Raw genomic sequence first — 22916 nt, 5'->3', positions numbered from 1 at the left:
ATCCCTCTCAGCCTCCATCTCTGTTGCATCTTGAGCCTGCCGACATTCTGCCAAACTCGCACCCCCACCGTCCACGGGGCGAACTGAGCAGGTGGAGTCTGTGAGCCTGGAGAAAGGCACCGAGAGGGGATTTCCTCCACTCCACTGCAGATACCGGCTGGCGGTTCCGGTGTCCTCGGGCGGAAACCCCGACCAGGAGATGACTTGGCTGGAGGGGCATTTTGCATTGCTGATGTCATGAAGGGAGGGCAGACCGTCTGGAACTTTACCCCACCCGCCGGGACTCCCGTCTAAAAGAGGAGTTGACAGCGAACCAATCAAGTCTCATCACCGCTCGGTGCCTTCATTCTTCGGAAGCGACTCCAAATCCGAACAGGTGAGCCGGAGGGAGAGTTCCTGCTTTCTCCCCAGCCTCGGGATCAGCGATGGTCGGAGAGGCGAGGTCCGGCCAGCGGGTCTGCGCGCTCCGACAACCTCCCCTGTGATGCAGGAGGCGAGCGGGAGCTGCCTGAATTTCCCGGGGCTTTCGGAAGGGGATGGTCGGACAGGAGGGCTCCGGTTTCTGGATGTGACTGAGAAATCCTGATGTCTGCTTACCTGATGATCTGCGCGGTCCTGCACTTGGGAGTGGACATCAATCTGGCCGGAGGGCACGGTCCGTGCACAGGTGAGCGCTCACACGCGGACGGGGCAACCGGAGAGTGGCGTGGAGGGGGACCCGAGACCACGGGGAATGTGACGGTCCGCGGGAAGTCCCCCGAGCCCGCGGCAACGCGTGACAGGTGGAATTGGGAGCAGTGTAGGTAACAGCACATCCAAGGCGACGGATAACGTGCAGTCAGCACTGACCGTATGAATTTATTGGTGTGGCATCGAGGGTGATTTACTTCTACCCTGGTTTGGTGGGCTCCGAGGTGAATGATTGGTGTCGGTATCGCTTATTATTGCCACCTGTACCGAAATACAGTGGAAGGTGCCCCCCCCCCCCCGCCCTGGCAGGTCAATCCGCACGTAGTAACTTCGTGGCCATTGGAAAGAAACACAATGCAGATCAGAGTGTATCAGTTATAGAGAGGGTGCAGTGCAGGTAGGCAATTCAACTTTATTGTCATCGGCATTGGGCATAAATACCACGAAAACGAGCTTTTCCTAGCAGCGGCATAGTACTTTACCAGATGAGGACACGCATAAATTAAACGTAAATTATACAACAAGCTAAACAAAGTGACAATTCCGCAAGTACATAAAGTGCGAGGGTAACGATGAACTAGACTGGGAGATCAAAAGTCGCCTTTTAGTGTACGAGGGCTTCATTAGAACCTGATAGAAGCCGGATTGAAATGGTCCATGAGTCTAGTGGTACTTTTGCCCTCAGACTTGTCTCCGACGGGAGAGGGGAGAAGAGAGAATGATCCGAGTAGGAGGGGTCCTTGATTATGTTGGGTGTTTTCCGGAGGCGTTGGGAGGTTTCGACAAAGTGAGTAGGGGGGTGGCTGGTCTGTGTGAAGAACTGGACTGTGGTACACAACTGCAATTCTTTGAGATGTTGGGCAGAGCAGTTGCCATGCCAACCTGCCATGATGAGGCCAGTGAGGGTGTTCTTCCGCAGAAGGAGGGGTTAGGCCATTTCTCAGATGCGCTCCTTTCGCCTCGGACCCGGTGTTACTGGTGTGCTTACGATGCTGGATCCCAAAGGTTCCTTCTGCACTTTGAGTGCTTTTGCCCCACTGGTTCCCAGGAGACTTGCGCACGGCCTTGATTTTTTTGTTGTTGTCTTGGTAACCCCCTCATGTAACAGAGCTCGAATCAGAGTGTGAGGTCTCTGGCGCCAGGCGCCTGAATGCTGTGGTCAGCGGCTGTGTAACTAGGAATCAGGGTGCTGGGGCTCCAGGTCTGGGAGAGGATGCTGATGTTAGCTCACTTGTCCTTTCACCGAATTCAGTGGATTCCATGGAGACATTTTGGTGATACTTGCCAGTGCCTCAAAATACCTACAGCAGGTAGTCCAGATGGCAGAAACACGTAGGAGATCAGTAATCAATGCTCTGCAGTAGCATTACAGTCCCCCAGTAATGAATGGCTTCTGTTTCTACAAACCTCAGCAGGAAAACGCACAAATCATTTGCTGTGCTAACCATTCCTCCACAGCACTGTAATGAATAGCATCAAAAGCACAATTAGTAAAAGTGTAGAGCAGGAATTCCCATCCTGGGGTCCATGACATTAAAATAAAGGTCAGGAACCATTGGTGTAGAGAGAAGGGGAATCTAGTTCTACCACTGACAAAGGTATGGATGTAACTCAGAATTTTTGATTTTGTAATATCATGGGAGCTCAACCGTAAAAAAGATGTTTGCAACCCAGGTGTGTGGTCTGTAATGAACTACTACAGATATAGTGTGACAGTCCAGACTGAGACTACAGTTTCTGCTGTGTTTGTGACAGCTGAGAGCATACCGTGTCCGGTGTGACAGGAAATGGTCAACAGAACAGGTGAGAACACAACAGAACACTTTGAGACATGAAAGAATGAGGCAAAGCACAATTTAACACATGGGAATGAGATGGCAGTCTTCTGACAGTTGGGAATGAGGCAAATAGAAAGTTTACCTAGAGTGAATGTGCTGGAGGAGAGTGCAGCTACATCCTGCCTGTCTTTACTTGGCTGTAGTGTGGAGGGCTATCCCACTCTCCTGCAGGTACTGAGGAAACACCACTCCCAGCATCTTTCATGTTAGAGTTAAAGTCACTTTATTATCAAAGTACAAATATGTCAGCATATGCTACCTTGAGATTAATTTTCCTGCAGGTGTTTACATGAAAATAGTAGAATCTATGAAAAACTAGACATGCATAAAGGCTGAAACAACTAATGTGCAAAAGAAGACAAATTTTGCAAGTGATAAAAAAAATAATAATACTAAGAATGTAAGTTGTAGAGTACTTGAAAGTGAATCTGTAAGTTATGCAGTCATTTCAGAGTTGAGGTGAATGAAATTACCCATACTGGTTCAGGAGCCTGATAGTTAGTTGTAGGGTAATAACTGTTCCTGAAGCTGGTGGTGTGGGACCAAAGGCCTCTGTACTTCCTGCCCAGTTGTACTAATGAGGCTGGATGGTGGGAGTCCTTGATGATGGGTGCAACTTGCTAGTGGCATTGCTCCTTATTAATGTGCTCAGTGGTAGGAAGGCATTAACCTGTGGTGGACTGGGTTGTATACACAACTTTCTGCAGAATGTTCTGTCCCTGGGCATTGGTGTTACCATACCAAGCTGCGATGCAACTAACCAGTATATTCTCCACTGTGCATTTATAGAAGTTTGTCAAAGTTTTAGTTGACTTGCCAAATCTATACAAACTTCTAAGTTTGTAGTTTCTAGTGTGATATGTGTCAGAACTGTGAGATCTGTAATACCCCCCCCCCCAATTCGGAATCAAATAAAAAATTAAACAAATGGTAAACAATGAAAACATTTTAAGTAAGGTTAGATTTGATCAAATAAAAAATAAAATTATCTCAAAACAAATTAACGCGACAATCGATTATTAATCAGTGAGGATCAAGCCCTTACTGCATCAGAGGTGAGAACGAGATAGAACACAATGATTCTGGTGAAAACCAGACAATTGTTGTTGGCAGGTGGGATTAAAACAGTGAAGAGTTTAACAGGTGAGAAGAGACAACACTGACAGTGTACGAGGAGCAGGTGGGGAGGGGAAAATAATATTGTGGCGTGAGGGTGTGAGTGGTGAGTGAGCAGTGTGTGATGGGTGGGGATGAAATTTTACCAAGTGTAACAGGTGAAAAGCATTTGTAAACAGTTTTTCAGTATAACTGATGACATAATGTAAGAGGTGCAAACAAAAATAAGAGCAAGTTGAATGAGAGTGGAACAGTTACCGATAGAATAGGTGACAAAGAAAGGAAGACCTGCATTTACTGTGTATTGCTGATTTCATATCTATGACCTCTTCTGCTTTACAGCCAATGAGGTACTTTTCAAACTGTGGTTATTGGTGTATCACTAACATAACATTAGAAATAGAGCAACCAATTTCTGTACATGCAAACCCCTCAGCTAGCTACCACAACTAGTTCCCACACCTATGACAGTTAGCCCCCACAATGAGCTTCCACATTAGGCCTTACAATTAGTTACAACAGTCAGCTCTCACAAGCTGTCATTGTGATAATGAGCCATTAAACTATTTTCTTAATCCCAATCTTGATTGGGACATGAATATTGTCTAACACCCCCCCCCCCATCCCCCGTTCTTTGGAATCAAGCTGTGAAGCCACTACATCTACTTGAGATTCTAGTTTAAAGTCCCATCTAAAAGACCCAAGCCCTGAACTCACTGGCAGATCTCTGCTGGCCAATCTGTCTTTATGTTCTGCTGACAGACTTTGCATGGTGTCCAGCAGTGAAGAATGAACTTTGCCCAGAATTTATACAAGGAAATTTTCTCCCGTATCATCTTTTAGTCGAAAACTGGCAGAGGATTCAATGTTTCATTTACTTTTATACAGATTTTACTTGTGTCATCAAAACAGGTGTACATGGTTTACAACTGTGTATGCGGTTTCAGTGCTTTAATTTTTTTTAATGTTTACTTATCACAAATTTTAAAATAAATACTATTTTAAAAACACTTTGGAACATTGTAAGTATTCAGAAGCATTCCACAAACTTAATGGTTTTGACAGAGGACAGTCTGGCCTTGCCTTGTGCTGTAGAATATTCCTGGAGTTTCTGGTTGACCTGATTACCTCTGTGACAATGTCCACTCCTGCTTTCCAGCTGCAAAAGAGTTAAATGTTTACATCTGGAATCCAAATGATGGGTACGGGTGACTTTCTCATTAAACAGAATTTGGCTTAAATACAGTGTGGGGGATGAATTCAGTAAATATGTAATGTCACAAGTAAGGAGGGGCATTATGCATTGTGAAGAAGAAACAATAGAGATTGAAACAAATAATAATCTGGCATGCAAGACAGGGAAGTCCATACATCAAAGGGTCAGAGTACATCAGTGCAAAGATAGATGATATAAAGATGTTGCTGCAAAATGCGATGATGTAGAAAATGACATAGCAGAGTCAGACAGTATAACCATATAACAATTACAGCACAGAAACAGGCCATCTCGGCCCTTCTAGTCCATGCCGAACGCTTATTCTCACCCACTGATCCACACTCAGCCCATAACCCTCCATTCCTTTCCTGTCCAAATACCTATTCAATTTTACTTTAAATGACAATACCGAACCTGCCTCTACCACTTCTACTGGAAGCTCGTTCCACACAATTACCACTTTCAGAGTAAAGAAATGCCCCCTCGTGTTACCCTTAAACTTTTGCCCCCTTACTCTCAACTCATGTCCTCTTGTTTGAATCTCCCCTACTCTCAATGGAAAAAGCCTATCCACGTCAACTCTATCTATCCCCCTCGTAATTTTAAATACCTCTATCAAGTCCCTCCTCAGCCTTCTACACTCCAAAGAATAAAGACCGAACTTGTTCAATCTTCCAGGAACACGGGGGGGGGGGGGGGGGGGAAATTGCAAAGGGTGATGAATAAAGGATTTAAATGCACACGGTATATGGAATAAGGTGGATGATTTAATAGGGGCATTTAGGGATTGGCAGGTATGACATTGTGGGTTTCACTGAGTCGTGGCTGAAAGAAGATCATTGTTGGGAGCTTAGCATCCAAAGACACACTTCATATCAAAAGTACAGGCAGATAGGCAGAGGGAGTGGTCAGCTCCAGTAAAGAAACTGAAATCAAATTCTTGGAAGGAGGTGACATGGTGTTGAAAGATGTCGAATCCTTTTGGGTAGAATTAAACAACTGCAAGGGTAAAAAGAGTCTGATGTGACTTGTATAAAGGCCCCTAAACAGTAGCCATGATGTGGGGTGTAAATTAAAATCGAGTATAGAAAAGGCATGTAAAAGGGAGCAATGTTCTGATAATCATGGGGAATGTGTATGCAGGTAGATTGGGAAAATCAAGTTGGTATTTGATCCCAAGAGAAGGAATTTATAGAATGCCTCTGAGTTGGCTCTTTGGAGCAGCTTGTGATTGAGCCCAACAAGGAAAATGCAATTCTGGATTGGGTATGGTGTAATCAACCAGATTTGATTAGGGAGCTTAAGGTAAAGGAACCCTTAGGAGCCACTGATCATACAATGATGAAACCTGAAGTTTCAGAAGGAGAAGATAAACTAAAATGTATCAGTATTACAATGGATTAAGGGGAACTATAAAGTCATGAGAGAGAGCTGGTCAAAGTTGATTGTAAGAGGACACTGTGAGGGATGACGACAGAAAATCAATGGCTGGAATTTCTGGGAGCAATTTGGAGGGTGCAGGATAGACACATCCCAAAGAAGCAGCTGCATTCTAAAGGGTGGAATAGGCAACTGTGGCTGACAAGGGAAAATTAAGATATTGGAGCAGAGTAAGGTCCATTGAGTCTGCTCCACAATTCCATCATGGCTGATTTATTATCCCTTTCAACCCCATTATTTTGCATCCTCCCTTTAAACTTTGATGCTCTGACTAATCAAGAACCTATTAACCTCCTCTTTAAATATACCAATGACTTACCCTCCACAGTCATTTGTGGCAATGAATTCCATATATTCACTACCCTCTGGCTAAAGAAATTCTCCCCACAGCCACTCTGTCTATGCCTTTCAATATTTAATAGGTTTCAGTGAGATTCCCTTCAATCTTCTAAACTCCAGCAATGCACTCCTCATGCATTAACCCCTTCATTCCTGGAGTTGGGAACCTCAACTGGAGCCTCTCCAATGTTAGTACATCTTTTCTTAGATGAGGGGACCAACACTGTTCATAATACTTAAGTGTGGTCTGGCCAATACCTTATAAAGCCTCAGCATTACTTCCTTGCTTTTATATACTGGTCTTCTTGAAATTAATGCGAACATTGCATTTGCCTTCCTTACCACCAACTCAACCTGAAAGTTAACCTTCAGGGAAATCTGCACAAGGACTCCCAAGTCCCTCTGCACCTCTAATTTTTGAATTTTCTCCATGTTTAAAAAATAGTCTATGCCTTTATTCCTTCTACCAAAGTGCATGACCATATACTTTTCTAAACTATATTCCATCTGTCACTTTTTTGCCCGTTCTCCTAATCAGTCTAAGTCCTTCTACAGCCTCCCTACTTCTGCAACACTACCTGCTCCTCTGCATATCTTCATATCATCTGCAGACTGGGCCAGAAGTCCATCAATTCCATCATCCACAAACAAGAGAGAATTTGCAGATGCTGGAAATCCAAGCAACACACACAAAATGCTGGAGGAACTCAGCAGGCCAGGCAGCATCCATGGAAAAAAAAGTACGGTCAACATTTCAGGGCGAGACCCTTCTACAGGATGACACGACAGGAATTCCGTCGTTCAAATCATTGGCATATAATGTGAAAAGGTGCGGTCACATTACCTACACCTGTGAAACACCATTAGTCATCGGCATTCAATCAGAAAAGGCCTTCTTTATTTCCACTCTTTCTCCCCTGCCAGTCAGCTGATCTTCTATCCATGCTACACACACAAAGCACTGACGGAACTCAGCAGGGCAGGCAGCATCTATGGAAAAAAAGTAAACAGTCGATGTTTTGGGCTGAGACCCTAATGCCAGGCACCATCTATGGAAAAGTGTAAATAGTTGACGTAAGCAGGACTGATGAAGGGTCTCAGGCTGAAACATCAACAGTTTACTCTTTTTCCTAGATGCTGCCTGGCCTGCTGAGTTCCTCCAGCATTTTGTATGTGTTGCTTGGATTTCTAGCATCTGCAGATTTTTCCCTTGTTTCTATCCATGCTAGTATCTCTTCTGTAATACCGTGGGCTCTTATCTTGTTAACAGCCTCTTGTGCAGCACTTCATCAAAGGCCTTCTGAAAATCCACCCACCAACTTTCCTTTGTCTACCCTGCTTGTTATTTCCTTAAAGTAAAAGACAGGATAAAAGCAAAATTGAGGGCATGCAATTAGTGGGGATCCAGAGGATTGGGAAGCCTTTAAAAACCAATAGAAAACATTTAAATAAGCAATAAAGAGAAAAAAAGATGAAATGTGAAAATAAGCTAACCATTTTAGAATGGCAGATCAGATTCGATGGGCTGAATGGCCTAATTCTGCTATTATATCTTATGGTCCTACGGACATTAGGTTGGTAAAACATTGCACTACAAATAACAAAGACTCATTGCATGTGACAAAAAGTGAAAATGACACAATAAACACTGTGATAAACGAGGAGTTAAAATGCAGCTACAGTGAGCATAGAGGCTACAGTAAGATAGTTGAGAATTGAATGATATAATTTTATTTAATTGTTCAGATGTGGTGAGCACTTAATGTCCATCATAGTTATCCTGGAGAAGATGGTGAAGAGTTACTATTTTGAATTGCTTAAGCCCTTCTAGGGCAGATACTGTCACAATGCTGTTAGATGTGAAATTCCAAGATTTAGACCCAGCAACAGCAGGGGCAGCGCATTTCCAAGTCAGGGAGGTGGAGGGAAACCTATAAGTAGTATTGTGATCATTCACATGCTCTTGACTGCCTTGGTGATGGAGGTCTTTGGTTTAGGTGGTTCTTTCAGAGTGATCTTGATGAGTAATTGTAATGGATTTGTGAGGATAGTCCATACAGACAGACAGACATACTTTATTGATCCCGAGGGAAACTGGGTTTCGTTACAGTCGCACCGAATAGTGTAGACATATAGCAATATAAAATTCATAAATAATTAAATAATAATAAGTAAATTTTCCCAAGTGGAAATAAGTCCAGGACCAGCCTATTGACTCAGGGTGTCTGACACTCCGAGGGAGGAGTTGTAAAGTTTGATGGCCACAGGCAGGAATGACTTCCTATGAAGCTCAGTGCTGCATCTCAGTGGAATGAGTCTCTGGCTGAATGTACTCCTGTGCCTAACCAGTACATTATGGAGTGGATGGGAGACATTGTCCAAGATGGCATGCAACTTGGACAGCATCTTCTTTTCAGACACCACCGTCAGAGAGTCCAGTTCCACCCGCACAACATCACTGGCCTTACAAATGAGTTTGTTGATTCTGTTGGTGTCTGCTACCCTCAACCTGCTGCCCCAGCACACAACAGCAAACATGACAGCACTGGCCACCACAGACTTGTAGAACATCCTCAGCATCGTCTGACAGACATCAAGTCACCAAGCGCTGGTGATAGAGGCAATGAATGTTTAGCTGCCAAAGGGGGTGTCAATCAAGTGTGTTGCTTTGTTCATGACTGTGTCAAACTTCTAATGAGCTTTGGAGCTGCACTCATCCAGGCAAATGAAGAGCACTCCATAAGGATTTTGAATATGGACGTAGAGAGTCAGGAAGTGAGCCAACCTTGTGGAGATACCATCTGCTCTTCCAGTCAACGTATTTATTTGCGATTTTCATCATGGGTGTCACTTAGAATGTTAATGGTGGGAAACTCAGTAATGATGACAATGAATATCAGAGATAGGTGGTTAGCCTCTGTCTTGTGTCTTGTGGTGCTCACTGTCTGCCACATTTATAGTAGAAACATTCCTTGCCATGGTTCATTCCATGCCAGCCAGTTGTTTTGATCTTTGAACACACAGACATAGAATGCCTCATTTATTGAAGAATTGTAAATGGAACAGGTCATTAGTTAATGTAGGGGAAATAGTCAGTACAGTGGCACACATACGAGTTAGGCCATTTATGTCTTATGATCTTAATAGAATATAAAAGCAAGGAGATAATGCGGAGGCTTTCTAAGACATTAGTCAAGCCGCATTTAGGGTACTGTCAACAGTTTTGGGGCCCCATATCTCAAAATGGATGTGTTGTCATTGGAGAGAGTCCAGAGGAGGTTCACAAGGATGATTCCAGGAATGAAGGGGTTAACATTTGCCATGCTGTCTGCCATTCCATCATGGCTGATCCCAGATCCCACTCAACCTGCCTTCTCGCCATATCCTTGATGCCTGACTAATCAGGAAATGATCATCTTCCACCTTAAACTAGGCCTCCACCATAGTCTGTGCCAGAACATTTCACAGATTCACCACTCTGTGGATAACAACATTCCTCTTTACCTCTGTTCTAAAAGGCTGCCCCTCAGTTTTGAGGGTGTGTCCTCTAGATTCTGTGCCCACCACAGGAGACATACTGTCAACATTCGGTAGATTTCAATGAGATTCCCCCCCCCCCCCCCACACCCGTGTTCTTCTAAATTCCAGTGAGTACAGGCCCAAAGCTGCCAAACATTCCTCATATATTAACCACTTCATTCCTGGATTCATCCTTGTGAACCTCCTGGACACTCTCCATTGACAATACATTCCTTTTTGAAATATGGGGCCCAAAACTGTTGACAATACTCTAAATGTCTTCTAAAGCCTTTGCATTATCTTCTTGCTTTTATATTCTATTAAGACCATAAGCCCATAAGACATAGGAGCAGATTTAGGCCATCTGGCCCATTGAGTCTGCTCCACCATTCAATCATGGCTGATTCTTTTTTTTAATCTCCTCCTCCATGTCCAATCAAGAACCTATCAATCTCTGCCCTAAATACACCCAACGACCTGGCTTTCACAGCTGCATGTGGCAACAAATTCCACAAATTCAGCACTCTTTGGCTAACAAAATTTCTCTGCAGCCTTGTTTTGAAAGGACGCCCCTCTATCCTGAGGCTGTGCCCCCTTGTCCTTGACTCCCCCACCATGGGAAACATCCTTTCCATATCTACTCTGTCTAGGCCTTTCAACATTCGAAAGGTTTCAATGAGATCCCCCCTCATCCTTCTGAATTCCAGCGAGTACCGACCCAGAGCCACCAAACATTCCTCATAAGATAACCCTTTCATTCCTGGAATCATCCTTGTAAACCTCTCTGAACTCTCTCCAATGCCAGCACATCTTTTCTAAGATGAGGGGCCCAAAACCATTCACAATACTCAAGGTGAGGCCTCGCCACTGCCTTATAAAGCCTCAGCATCACATCCCTGCTCTTGTACTCTAGACCTCTTGAAATGAATGCCAACATGGCATTTGCCTTCCTCACCGACTCAAGTGGTGAGTTGACCTTCAGGGTGTTCTACACAAGGACTCCCAAGTCCCTTTGCATCTCAGATTCCTGCATTTTCTCGCTGTTTAGAAAATTGTCCACACATTTATTTCTACTACCAAAGTGCGTGACCATGCATTTTCCAACATTGTATTTCATTTGCCACTTTCTTGCCCATTCTCCTGATCTGACTAAGTCCTTCTGCATTCTACCTTTTTCCTCAACACTGCCTGCCCCTCCACCAATCTTTGTATCATCTGCATACTTGGCAACAAAGCCACCTATCCCATCATCTAAATCATTGATATACAGCATAAAAAGGAATCCCGTACCGACCCCTGCGAAACTCCACTAGTCACTGGCAACCAGAAAAGAAGGCTTTTATTCCCACTCACTGCTTCCTCCCAATCAGCCAATGATCTAACCATGCCAGTAACTCTCTTGTAATACCATGGGCTGTTAACTTGGTAAGTGCCTCATGTGTGGCACCTTGTCAAATTCCCCAGGAAATAAATGCCAACATTGCATTTGCCTTCTTTACCACAGGTTCAACCTGTAAATTAACCTTATGGGAGTCTTGCACAAGGATTCCCAAATCCCTCTCCACCTCTGATATTTGAACCTTCTCCTCATTTAGATAATGGTCCATACTATTGTTCCTTTTATGAAAATGCATTATCATACATTTCCCAACACTGTATTCCATCTGCCTTTTTTCCCATTCTTCCAGTTTGTCGAAGTCCTTTTACAATCACATTACTTCCTCAGCACTACCTACCCCTCCATCTATCTTCATATCATCTACAAACTTTGCCACAAAGCCATCAGTTTCATTATCTAAATCACTGACAAACAATTGTGAAAAATAACGGTTCCAATACTGACCCCTGGGAACACCACTAGTCACCAGCAGTCAACCAGAAAAGACCCCCTTTATTCCCAGATGCTGCCTCCTGTCTGTTAGCCATTTCTCTATCTGTTTCAGTATCTTTCCTGTAATGCCAAAGGATTTTATCTTGTTAAGCATCCTCATGTGTGGCACCTTATCAAAGGCCTGTGGAAAATCCAAGTAAATGAGATCCACTGCCTCTCCTTTGTCACCATGCTTTTCACTTCCTTGAAGAACTCAGATTTTTTAGGCAAGATTTCCTTTTACAGAACCCATGCTAACTTTGACTTATTTTATCATTAGTCTGCAAGTACCCTGAAAACTCATCCTTAATAATAGACCCCAACACCTTCCCAACCACTGAGGTCAGGCTAACTGGCCTATAATTTCCTTTCATTTTCCTTCCTCTCTTCTTAAAGAGTGGAGTGACATTTGTGATCTTCCAGTTCTCCGGGACCATGTCAGAATCAGGTGATTCTTGAAAAATCATGACCAATGTATCTATTATCTCTTCAGCAACCTCTCTAAGGAATCTGAGATGTAGTCCACCTGGTCCAAGTGACTTATCAACCTTAAGACCTTTGAGTTTGCCTAGCATTTTTCCTCTGTAATAGCAATGGTACTCACTCCCCATTTCTTTGTCCTCCATTACTACCTCACCAGCATCACTTTCCAGTTGTCCAATATCAATTCTCACCTCCCTTTTACTCTTTATACAAATGAAAAAAACTTCTAATATCCTGCTTTATATTACTGGATATTTTTTTGCCCTTGTATTTCATCTTTGCCCTTCTTATATTGCTTTTTAGTTGCCTTTTGTTAGATTTTAAAAGCTCCCCAATCATCCAACTTCTTACTCACTTCTGGTACCTTACATGCCCTTTCCTTGGCTTTTATGCAGTCCCTGACTTCCCTTGTCAGCCACAATGGCCTACCACGAGGAAATCTGCGGTTGCTGGAAATTCAAACAAAACATAAAATGCTGGTGGAACACAGCAGGCCAGGCAGCATCTATAGGGAGAAGCACTGTCGACGTTTTGGGCCGAGACCCTTCGTCAGGACTAACTGAAAGGAAAGATAGTAAGATTTGAAAGTAGTGGGGGGAGGGGGAAATGCGAAATGATAGGAGAAGACCGGAGCGGGTGGGATGAAGCTGAGAGCTGGAAAGGAGATTGGCAAAAGTGATACAGAGCTGGAGAAGGGAAAGGATCATGGGATGGGAGGCCTAGGGAGAAAGAAAGGGGGAGGGGAGCACCAGAGGGAGATGGAGAACAGGCAGAGCGATGGGCAGAGAGAGAGAAAAAAAACAAACAACTAAATATGTCAGGGATGGGGTAAGAAGGGGAGGAGGGGCATTAATGGAAGTTAGAGAAGTCAATGTTCATGCCATCAGGTTGGAGGCTACCCAGCTGGTATATAAGGTGTTGGTCCTCCAACCTGAGTGTGGCTTCATATTGACAGTAGAGGAGGCCATGGATAGACACATCAGAATGGGAATGGGACGTGGAATTAAAATTTGTGGCCACTTGGAGATCCTGCTTTCTCTGGCGGACAGAGCGCAGGTGTTCAGCGAAACAGTCTCCCAGTCTGCATCGGGTCTCACCAATATATAAAAGGCCACACCGGGAGCACCGGATGCAGTATACCACACCAGCCGACTCACAGGTGAAGTGTCGCTTCACCTGGAAGGACTGTCTGGGGTCCTGAATGGTGGTGAGGGAGGAAGTGTAAGGGCAGGTGTAGCACTTATTCCGCTTGCAAGGATAAGTGCCAGGAGGGAGATCGGTGGGAAGGGATGGGGGGGGGAGGACAAGTGGACAAGGGAGTCGCGTAGGAAGCGATCCCTGCGGAAAGCAGAAGGGGGGGAGGGAAAATTGTGTTTGGTAGTGGGATCCCGTTGGAGGTGGCAGAAGTTATGGAGAATTATACGTTGGACTTGGAGGCTGGTGGGGTGGTAGGTGAGGACAAGGGGAACCCTATCTCGAGTGGGGTGGCGGGCAGATGGGGTTAGGGCAGATGTGCGGGAAATGGGAGAGATGCGTTTGAGAGCAGAGTTGATGGTGGAAGAAGGGAAGCCCCTTTGTTTAAAAAAGGAAGACATCTCCTTCATCCTGGAATGAAAAGCCTCATCCTGAGAGCAGATGCGATGGAGACGGAGGAATTGTGAGAAGGGGATAGCATTTTTGCAAGAGACAGGGTGGGAAGAGGAATAGTCCAGGTAGCTGTGAGAGTCTGTAGGAAAGCCTACCCCTGCCTTTTGGGAACGACTAGTCTGTAGGACATGTCTATCCAGTGCCTTGTGAACTATTCCTAGAAATTTCAGCCGTCTCTGTTCTGCCATCATTCCCGCCAGTATCCTCCTCGAATCCACATGGACAAGCTCCTCTTTCATGCCTCTATAATTCCCTTTATTCCATTGTGATACTGATACTTGTGACTTGTGCTTCTCTGTCTCAAATTTCAGTATGAATTCAATCATATTATGATCACTGCCTCCTAAGGGTTCCTTTCCATTAAGATCTGGGTTATTATACAACACCCAATCTAAGACAGCCTTTCCCCAAGTAGGCTCAGGCACAAGCTGCTCTAAAAAGCCATATTGTAGGCATTCAATAAATTCCCTGTCTTGCAATCCAACACCAACCTGATTTTCCCAATCCCTTACATATTGAAATCCTCCATTACAATTGTGTCAGTACCTTTATTACATGCCTTTTCCAGCTCCCTTTGCAATCTCAACCCCACATCTTGGCTACTATTTGGAGGCCCATATATGATTCCCATAATGTTTTTTTACCCTTGCAGTTTCTTAACTCCACCCACAAAGATCCAACATTCTCTGATCCCATGTCACCTCTGTCTAAAGATGTAATTTCATCTTATCTTCCTGTCTGTCCTTTCGGTACAAAGTATATTTATTGATGTTGAGCTCCAAACTATGACCTCCTTTCAGCCACGACTCAGTGATGTCCACAACATCATCCTGACCAATCTCTAATTTCGCCACAAGTTCGTCCACCTTATTCCAATTGCTACGTGCAGTTTTAGTCCTGCATTCTTTGCCCTTTTGAATTTTGCCTCTGTGGTACAGTTTAACTCTTTGTCTTACCTAATATAAAACAACATCAGATAAGACAAACAGCAAATGACCATACATATATATTGTGTCAGGTAAGAGAGAATGAGATAAACCAGATCATGAAAGATTAGTTTGAGGTGATTTAAAATGTGTCAAATGAGAAAGGATGATATGATGTGACTCGGATGAGAGCACATATGAAGTGATGGTGAGAACTGAGTATATTTAAATAAACAACACACTGAGATATAGATAATGACTATACCAGTTTCAATCTTATGAGTAAAAATGCCCTGTAGAGCATAGCTGATAATATTTGTATTTTATTGGTACAGCTAATTTTTAATAGTCTAGAATGCTTTGGGAAGCTTGTGAATAGAGCTATATTGAGCAACAAATAAGAATAGGACGATGTGAAGCAGCAAATAAGAAAGTTACAATATAAAGTTGATAAGTGAAAGTGAGAAAATTCAAAATGAGGTACAATGGGACAACATACATAGAGAAGGATGGATTAGAAATGATTAGATCTTTGATTGGAGCAACCTCATAATCGCTGAATCAGAACAAAGTTTCAAAATCAGTCACACAGTCCTGAGAGAAAAATGAGTATTTAAACAGCCAACACAAGGAAAGAACTTCACTGAGACCCCCTCTTCAATAATGGTGAAATTCAACATGTATACAAAAGGCGAGGGTGAAGCTTCCTAACCAACTTAATCTAGAAAAGCTGAATGCGTATGTGGTTATTAACATTCTCTTGAGGTCACTATTGTCAAAGAATCTGATGTCATCCAATTTGACTCAATCCAGCTGATATGATGCACCTGATCAGAATCAGGTTTATTATCACTGATATACAGTGTGTTGTAAATTATTTTGTTTTGCGACAGCAGTACGGTGCAATATTAGGTCCAGGAGGTTTGTGGTCTTCAGCTGCTATAGCCCATCCACTTCAAGGTTCAACATGCTGTGTGTCAGAGATGCTCTTCTGCACACCACTGTTGTAACACATGGTAACTTGGGTTACTGTTATCTTCCTGTCAGCTTGAACCAGTCTGACCATTCTTCTCTGACCTCTCTTATTAACAAAGCATTTTTGCCCACTGAACTGCTGCTCCCTAATTTTTTTTTTGTTTATTGAACTGTTCACTGTTAACTCCAGAGACTGTAATGCATGAAAATCCCAGGGGATCAGCAGATTCTGAGAATCTCAAACCTCCTGGTCTAGCACCAACAATAATTCCACAGTCAAAATCACTTAGATCATGTTTCTTCCCCATTCTGACATTTGGTCTGAACAACTGAACCTCTTGACTAGGTCTGCATACTTTTATGCATTGAGTTGCTGCTACATGATTGGCTGATTAGATATTTGATTGAATAAGCAAGTGTACAGGTGTACTTAATAAAGTGGCCACTGAATGTATGTGAATATTACATATTAATTCATGGAATCGGATATTAATTTAGAACATAAAATCAGAATTGTACCCAGAGATCTAGAACTATACAATACGTCCAGGTACAACCCAAAGAAGTCTATTTTAAGGGTAAAAACAATTCCCATTGAGGTTAAGGAATCGGATGTGCGTCTTCTCTAGCAGGTTTGCAGGCCATTACTTCCTACAGTGTGAAACCTAACAATGGCTGTGATGCTTCATCCCAGATGAGCTCAACGCCTTTGCACCTTTTGAAAGGGAGAATAAGACTACAACTGTATGAATCCCTGTGCCATCTGGTGATCCTGTGATCTCTGTCTCAGAGGCTGATGTCAGGAGGGTGACGCTTTGTAAGGCGTCAGACCCTGATGGTGTACCTGGTGGGGTTCTGAAGACCTGTGCCAACCAATTGGTGGGAGTTTTCAAGGACATTGTCAATTTCTCACCTGCTTCAAATGGCTGACAATCATATCAGTGCCCAAGAAAAGCAAGGTGAGCTGCCTCAAAGGCTATCATCCAGTTGCACTCACATCTACAGTGATAAGGTGCTTTGAGAAGTTTGTCATGGCTAGAATCAACTCCTGCCTGAGCAAGGACCCATCCTACTGCAATTTGCCTATCATCATGAAAGGTCTACAGCAGGTGCAATCTCACTGGCTCTCCACTCAGCCTTGGATAACCCGGACAATAGTAATACCTACATCAGGCCACTCAGTGTTCAACACAATCACACCCTCGGTTCTAATCAACAAGCTCCAACATCCGGTCCTCTGTACCTCCCTCTGCAGCTGGATTCTAGACTTCCTGGCTGACCCCAGTCTCTACAAATCAGAAATAATGTCTCCTCCTCACTGATGATCAACACTGGCACACCTCAGGGGTGTGTGCTTAACCCACTCCTCTACTCTTCTTATACCCATGACTGTGTGGCTAGGCATAGCTCAAACACCATCTATAAACTTGCTGACCACACAACTATTGTTGGCAGTATTTGAGATTGTGGCGAGGAAGCGTACAGGATGACATAGAGCAGCTGGTTGAGTAGTGTTGCACTTAATGTCAGTAAGACCAAGGGATTGATTGTGAAGTTCGGGAAGGGGGAATCAAGGGAACACACACTAGCACTCATCAAGGAATCAGCAGTGAAAAGGGTAAGCAGGTTTATGTTCCTGGGTGTCACTTTCTCCAAGGATCTAACCTGAGCCCAACATATTGATGTAATTACAAAGAAGACATGATAAATAGCTATATTTCATTAGGAGTTTGAGGAGACTTGGTATGTCACTAAAGATACTAACAAATTTCTACAAATGCACCACGGAGAGCATTCTAACTGGTTGCATCACTGACTGGTATGGAGGGGCCAAAACTGCAGAAAGTTGTAAACTCAGCCAGCTCCATCATGGGAACTATTCTCCCCAGCACTGAGGACATCTTCAAAATGCGATGTCTCAAAAGGGCAGCATCCATTACTGAGGACCCCCATCAACCAGGACACACCCTCTTCTCATTGCTACCATCAAGGAGGAGGTACAGGAGCCTAAGGACACTCTCAACATTTCAGGAACAGCTTCTTCCCCACTGCCATAAGATTTCTAAATGGGCAACAAACCCATGAACAGAACATCAGTATTTTTAATCTTCTCTTGTTGTCCTACTTGTTTAATTTAATTTATATGTATATACTTATTGTAATTTATAGTTTTTATTATTATGTACTGCAATGCACTACTGCCATGACATATTTCATGATGTATCCCAGAGATATTAAACCTGATTCTGATTTTGAACATCCAGTGAGTATAGCCCACACCCAGCAAATGCTCCTCATACATTAACTCTTTCATTCCTGGTATCATTCTTGTAAACCTCCTGAGTCCTCTCCAATGCCAGCACATCCATTCTTAGACTTGGGGTCCAAAACTGCTCACAATACGCCAAATGCACGGTACTCCACGACAATCCTGCAGTTGTGTGGAGTCCAGGTTGTTTGTAGGGGAAGCACTCTGCTCAAAGTATATAAGCCACGGTTAATTTAGAAGATTATGAAAGGAGAGCTAACTGTCCAGTGGTACAGCTGGCACTGCCTCTGGTCCAACTCTGTCCTCGGGTGCTGTCTGAGTGGAGTGAGCACATCCTCCCTGTGAATGATAGTGTTCCCTTTAGAGTACTTCACATTCCTCACATCCAAAAGATGAGTGGGTTGATGGAATTACTGGTTACTCACCCCCTCGCGCTATAGGTGAGTAGCAGAGTCCAGCCAGTTGTTGGGAATGGGAGCAGGGTGGGTGGAGAATAAAAATGAGATTAGTCTAGGGCTTCTGTAAATGGTGTTCATTTGGTGGCTGCAAAGTGAGTCTGCAGGTTGTGGAGTCAGTTCATTGATGAGGTGAGTGAAGTTTTCCACTTTGATTCAGGAGCCTGGTGGTTGAAGGGTGATCCCTGTTCCTGAACCTGGTGATGTGGGACCTAAGGCTCCTGTACCTCCTTCCCAATGGTGTTAGCAAGAAGACAGTGAGGATTGGATGATGGGTGCTGTTTTCTTGTTGCAGTGCTCTTTCTAAATAGTGGGGAGGGCTTTGCCTGTAATGGCCATACCAGGCCATGATGCAACCAGGATACTTCTCAGGCGCTAGAACTCCACGAGTATAATTCTAGCATTGCAATAAATTACCGCCTGCTGATGCACTCCAATTTCTGTCATTAACATTAGTGACTCTTTTCAGATTTACAACCACTGGATCTCCTATCAGAAGTTGCTGAAGCCCCTCGAATGGAGATAGACGGAATCAGGATGGTCCAGGAACATGGCGTCCGTGGGCTGCGATTCAGTAAGGATACGAAGGCAGTCAGCTTCTCCGCCTCTCTCATCTTCAAAGTCTGTCATTATTTCCCAGCAGAATTCTCCATTGTCATCACACTGAAACTGAACAGCATAACATTAAAGGTACTTCTGAAACTGGTGGGGTATTAATAAGCTACTTGACACACTGCCCTAGAAGTTTGTTTAGTCACCGACAAGAGACCTGGCATTGAACATTGAGAAATGAGTCCATAACGAAAATATAACAGATACACTCAGGTGCAACATTGTAAAAAAAAAACATTTGAATGTTTGATGGCTCTGGGCCAGTACTCACTGGAGTTTAAGGATTGGACAGACATCTATCGACTGGAGATCAGAAGAGTGAATGATGATTCCATTGAAGTATAAGGTCCTGAGGGATGTTGGGATGGTGCACGTGGAGAAGATGTTTCCTTCTCCTGGAGAGTCTGAAACTAGGGGTCATATTTAAAGGAAAAGGTTGTTGCCTATTTAAGATAGGGATTAAGTTATTTATTTTCTTTCAGAAGACTGTTAATCTTTTGAACTCCTTTAAACCGTAGAGGAAGAAGTCTGACTATTATTAGGAAGGTATGTAAGTTCTTGAGAAGCATAGCTTCAGGCGGACAAGAATATGAAGTAGAGTGTGCAGTCAGATGATAAGCATGAGAGATTCTGCAGATGCTGGATATCATGAGGAACATATACAAAGTGCTGGAGGAAATCCAGAGGTTAGGCAACTTCTATGGAGAAGAATAAACAGCTGACATTTCAGGCCGAAACCCTTCAGGGCTGGACAGGAAGGGGGCAGTAGCCCTCATGATTGTGTTGAATAGTGGTCTATCCTTGCTTCACTTTGTAACAACAAGGACATGTGAACCCTAACAGCAAATGGCAAAAGGCACTATAATATCAACATTGTTTCTCTGTGCTTCAATGCCGACAGGTTTGCTGATACCTCCATTTTGTTTCAGGTTTTCATAATCCACAGTATTTTCTTTCCTATGAAAGTCACAGAGAGATACAACATGAAAACAGACCATTCAGCCTGTCGTGTTTGTGCTAGCCATCAAACACCCAATTACACTGATCTACATTAATCCCAATTTTTTACTCTTTGCACTTTCTCATCAAATCCACCCCCCAACTCCCACACTCACCCCCCCCCCCCCCACCGATTCTGCCACTCACCTATATGTACCGAAATTTACACTGGCCAATTAACCTATTTTTGCAGGACGGCCATATATTAGCAGCACATCAAAGACCCTAAAGGACTCTACTGTTCCTTCCAACAATCAGATCGTAAGACGCAGGAGCAGAGTTAGGCCACGTGCTCTTTGAATCTGCTCTGCTGTTTAATCATGGCTGATCTATTATCCTTCTCAATCCTGTTTTCCTGCCTTTTCCCTGTAACCTTTGATGTCCTTACTAATCAAGAACCTATCAACCACTGCCTTAGATATAACAGGTGACTTGGCCTGAACAACCATCTGTGGCAATGAATTCCAAGATTAGATTGAATTAAATTGAATTGAATTCACTTTATTTCTTACATCCTTCACATACATGGGGAGGAAAACTTTACATTTCTGTCTAAATGTGCAATCATAGCAATTTGTAATGATTTATAATAAATAGAACAGTCAATGTAATATAGAGTACATTCAAATCAGTGTGAGTTAATCAGTCTGATGGCCTGGTGGAAGAAGCTGTCCCAGAGCCTGTTGGTCCTGGCTTTTATGCTGCGGTACTGTTTCCTAGATGGTAGCAGCTGGAACAGTTTGTGGTTGGGGTGATTCAGGTCCCCAATAATCCATCAGGCCCTTTTTACACACCTGTTTTTGTAAATGTCCTGAATCATGGGAAGTTCACAACTACAGATGCACTGGGCTGTCCGCACCACTCTCTGCAGAGTCCAGCGATTAAGGGAGGTACAGTTCCCATACCAGGCATTGATGTAGCCAGTCAGGATGCTCTCAATTGTGCCCCTATAGAAAGTTCTTAGGATTTGGGGGCCCATACCAAACTTCCTCAACCGTCTGAGGTGAAAGAGGTGCTGTTGTGCCTTTTTCACCACACAGCTGGTGTGTACAGACCACGTGAGGTCCTCGGAGATGTGGATGCCGAGGAACTTGAAGCTGTTTACCCTCTCAATCCCAGATCCATTGATGTCAATAGGGGTTGGCCTGTCTTCATTCCTCCTGTAATCCACAACCAGCTCCTTTGTTTTTGCGACATTGAGGGAGAGGGAGAAGTTGTTTTCTTGACACCACTGTATCAGGGTGATGACTTCTTCCCTGTAGGCCACCTCATTATTGTTTGAGATTAGGCCAATCAATGTAGTGATGTCAGCAAATTTAATTAGCAGATTAGAGCTGTGGGTAGCAACACAATCATGGATATACAGGGAGTAAAGGAGGGGTCAGTGCACAGTCCTGAGGGGCTCCTGTGTTGAGAGTGAGAGGGGTAGAGGTGAGGGACCCCATTGTCACAACCTGCTGGCAATCTGACAGGAAGTCCAGGATCCAGCTGCACAAGGCAAGGTCAAGGCCAAGGTCTCTGACCTCCTGTTGAGCCTGGCTGGAATTATGGTGTTGAATGCTGAACTGCAGTCGAAGAACAGCATTCTCACATAAGCATCCTTCTTCTCCAGATGTGTAAGGACGGTATGTAGAGCTGTGGCTGTTGTGTTGTCTGTCAATCGGTTGTGTCAGTAGGTGAATTGTAGGGGATCCAGTTTGGATGGTAGCAAGCTGCAGATGTAATCCCTGACCAGCCTCTCAAAGCATTTGCTTATCATTGAGGTGAGTGCGACAGGACGCCAGTTATTCAGACATGTTACCTTGGTCTTTTTTGGTACAGGGGCAATGGTGCATGTTTTGAAGTAGGAGGGCACTCTACACTGGGAGAGGGAGTGATTAAAAATGTCTGTAAACACCCCAGCCAGTTGTACCATGCACATCCTGAGTATTCGCCCTGGGTTGCCATCTGGTCCCACAGCCTTGCGACTTTCCACTCGTTGAATTGACCACCCTCTGGCTAAGAAATTTCTTATCTCTGTGCTAAAGGAACACCGTTCTATTCTGAATCTGTGCCCTCTGGTCCTAGGCCCTCCCACTATTGGACACATCCTCCTCCATATCAACTCAATATTAGGTAGGTTTCAATGAGTTCACCCCTAAACTCAACAGGTGAGCAGGTCACCCAACCACCAAATGTTCACAAGAAAGAAAATGCCGAAAAACTGAACGAGACCACTAAAAAGTACAACTCAATCACATAAATCTCAGAACATCGAACGGTCCTTCCATGACTCAGAACTAATGCCTGATCTGAATGCCCGGTGGCCTCTATTGTGAGCAACTGCTGACCCCTCCGCATTCACCTCGGTGGCCTCCGTTGGAGTTGATCACTGACTGTCCAGCTCCGTTGGGAGCGATTGCTGACACCCTCCGCATTCACCTCGGTGGCCTCCGTTGGAGTTGATCACTGACTGTCCAGCTCCGTTGGGAGCGATTGCTGACACCCTCCGCATTCACCTCGGTGGCCTCTGTAGGGAGAGA

The 22916-nt window shown here is 44.0% G+C and overlaps 1 protein-coding gene across 1 annotated transcript in view; it reads left to right on the top strand.

Moving 5' to 3' along the window:
• The first annotated feature begins 420 nt into the window (after nucleotides 1-420).
• Nucleotides 421-22916, top strand: part of LOC132392275 (thrombospondin-type laminin G domain and EAR repeat-containing protein-like) — a 106828-nt gene continuing 84332 nt past the window's right edge. The window contains exons 1-2 of the mRNA XM_059966102.1: nucleotides 421-667; nucleotides 19253-19473. Coding sequence (XP_059822085.1) covers nucleotides 586-667; nucleotides 19253-19473 — 303 coding nt within the window. The 5' untranslated portion in view covers nucleotides 421-585. The remainder of the gene's footprint in view (nucleotides 668-19252; nucleotides 19474-22916) is intronic.

The sequence above is a fragment of the Hypanus sabinus genome, chromosome 4 (genome assembly GCF_030144855.1).
Source record: "Hypanus sabinus isolate sHypSab1 chromosome 4, sHypSab1.hap1, whole genome shotgun sequence".
Classification (NCBI taxonomy): domain Eukaryota; kingdom Metazoa; phylum Chordata; class Chondrichthyes; order Myliobatiformes; family Dasyatidae; genus Hypanus; species Hypanus sabinus.
The sequence above is the reverse complement of the archived record's forward strand: the minus strand, read 5'-3'. Positions and strand labels throughout refer to the sequence as shown.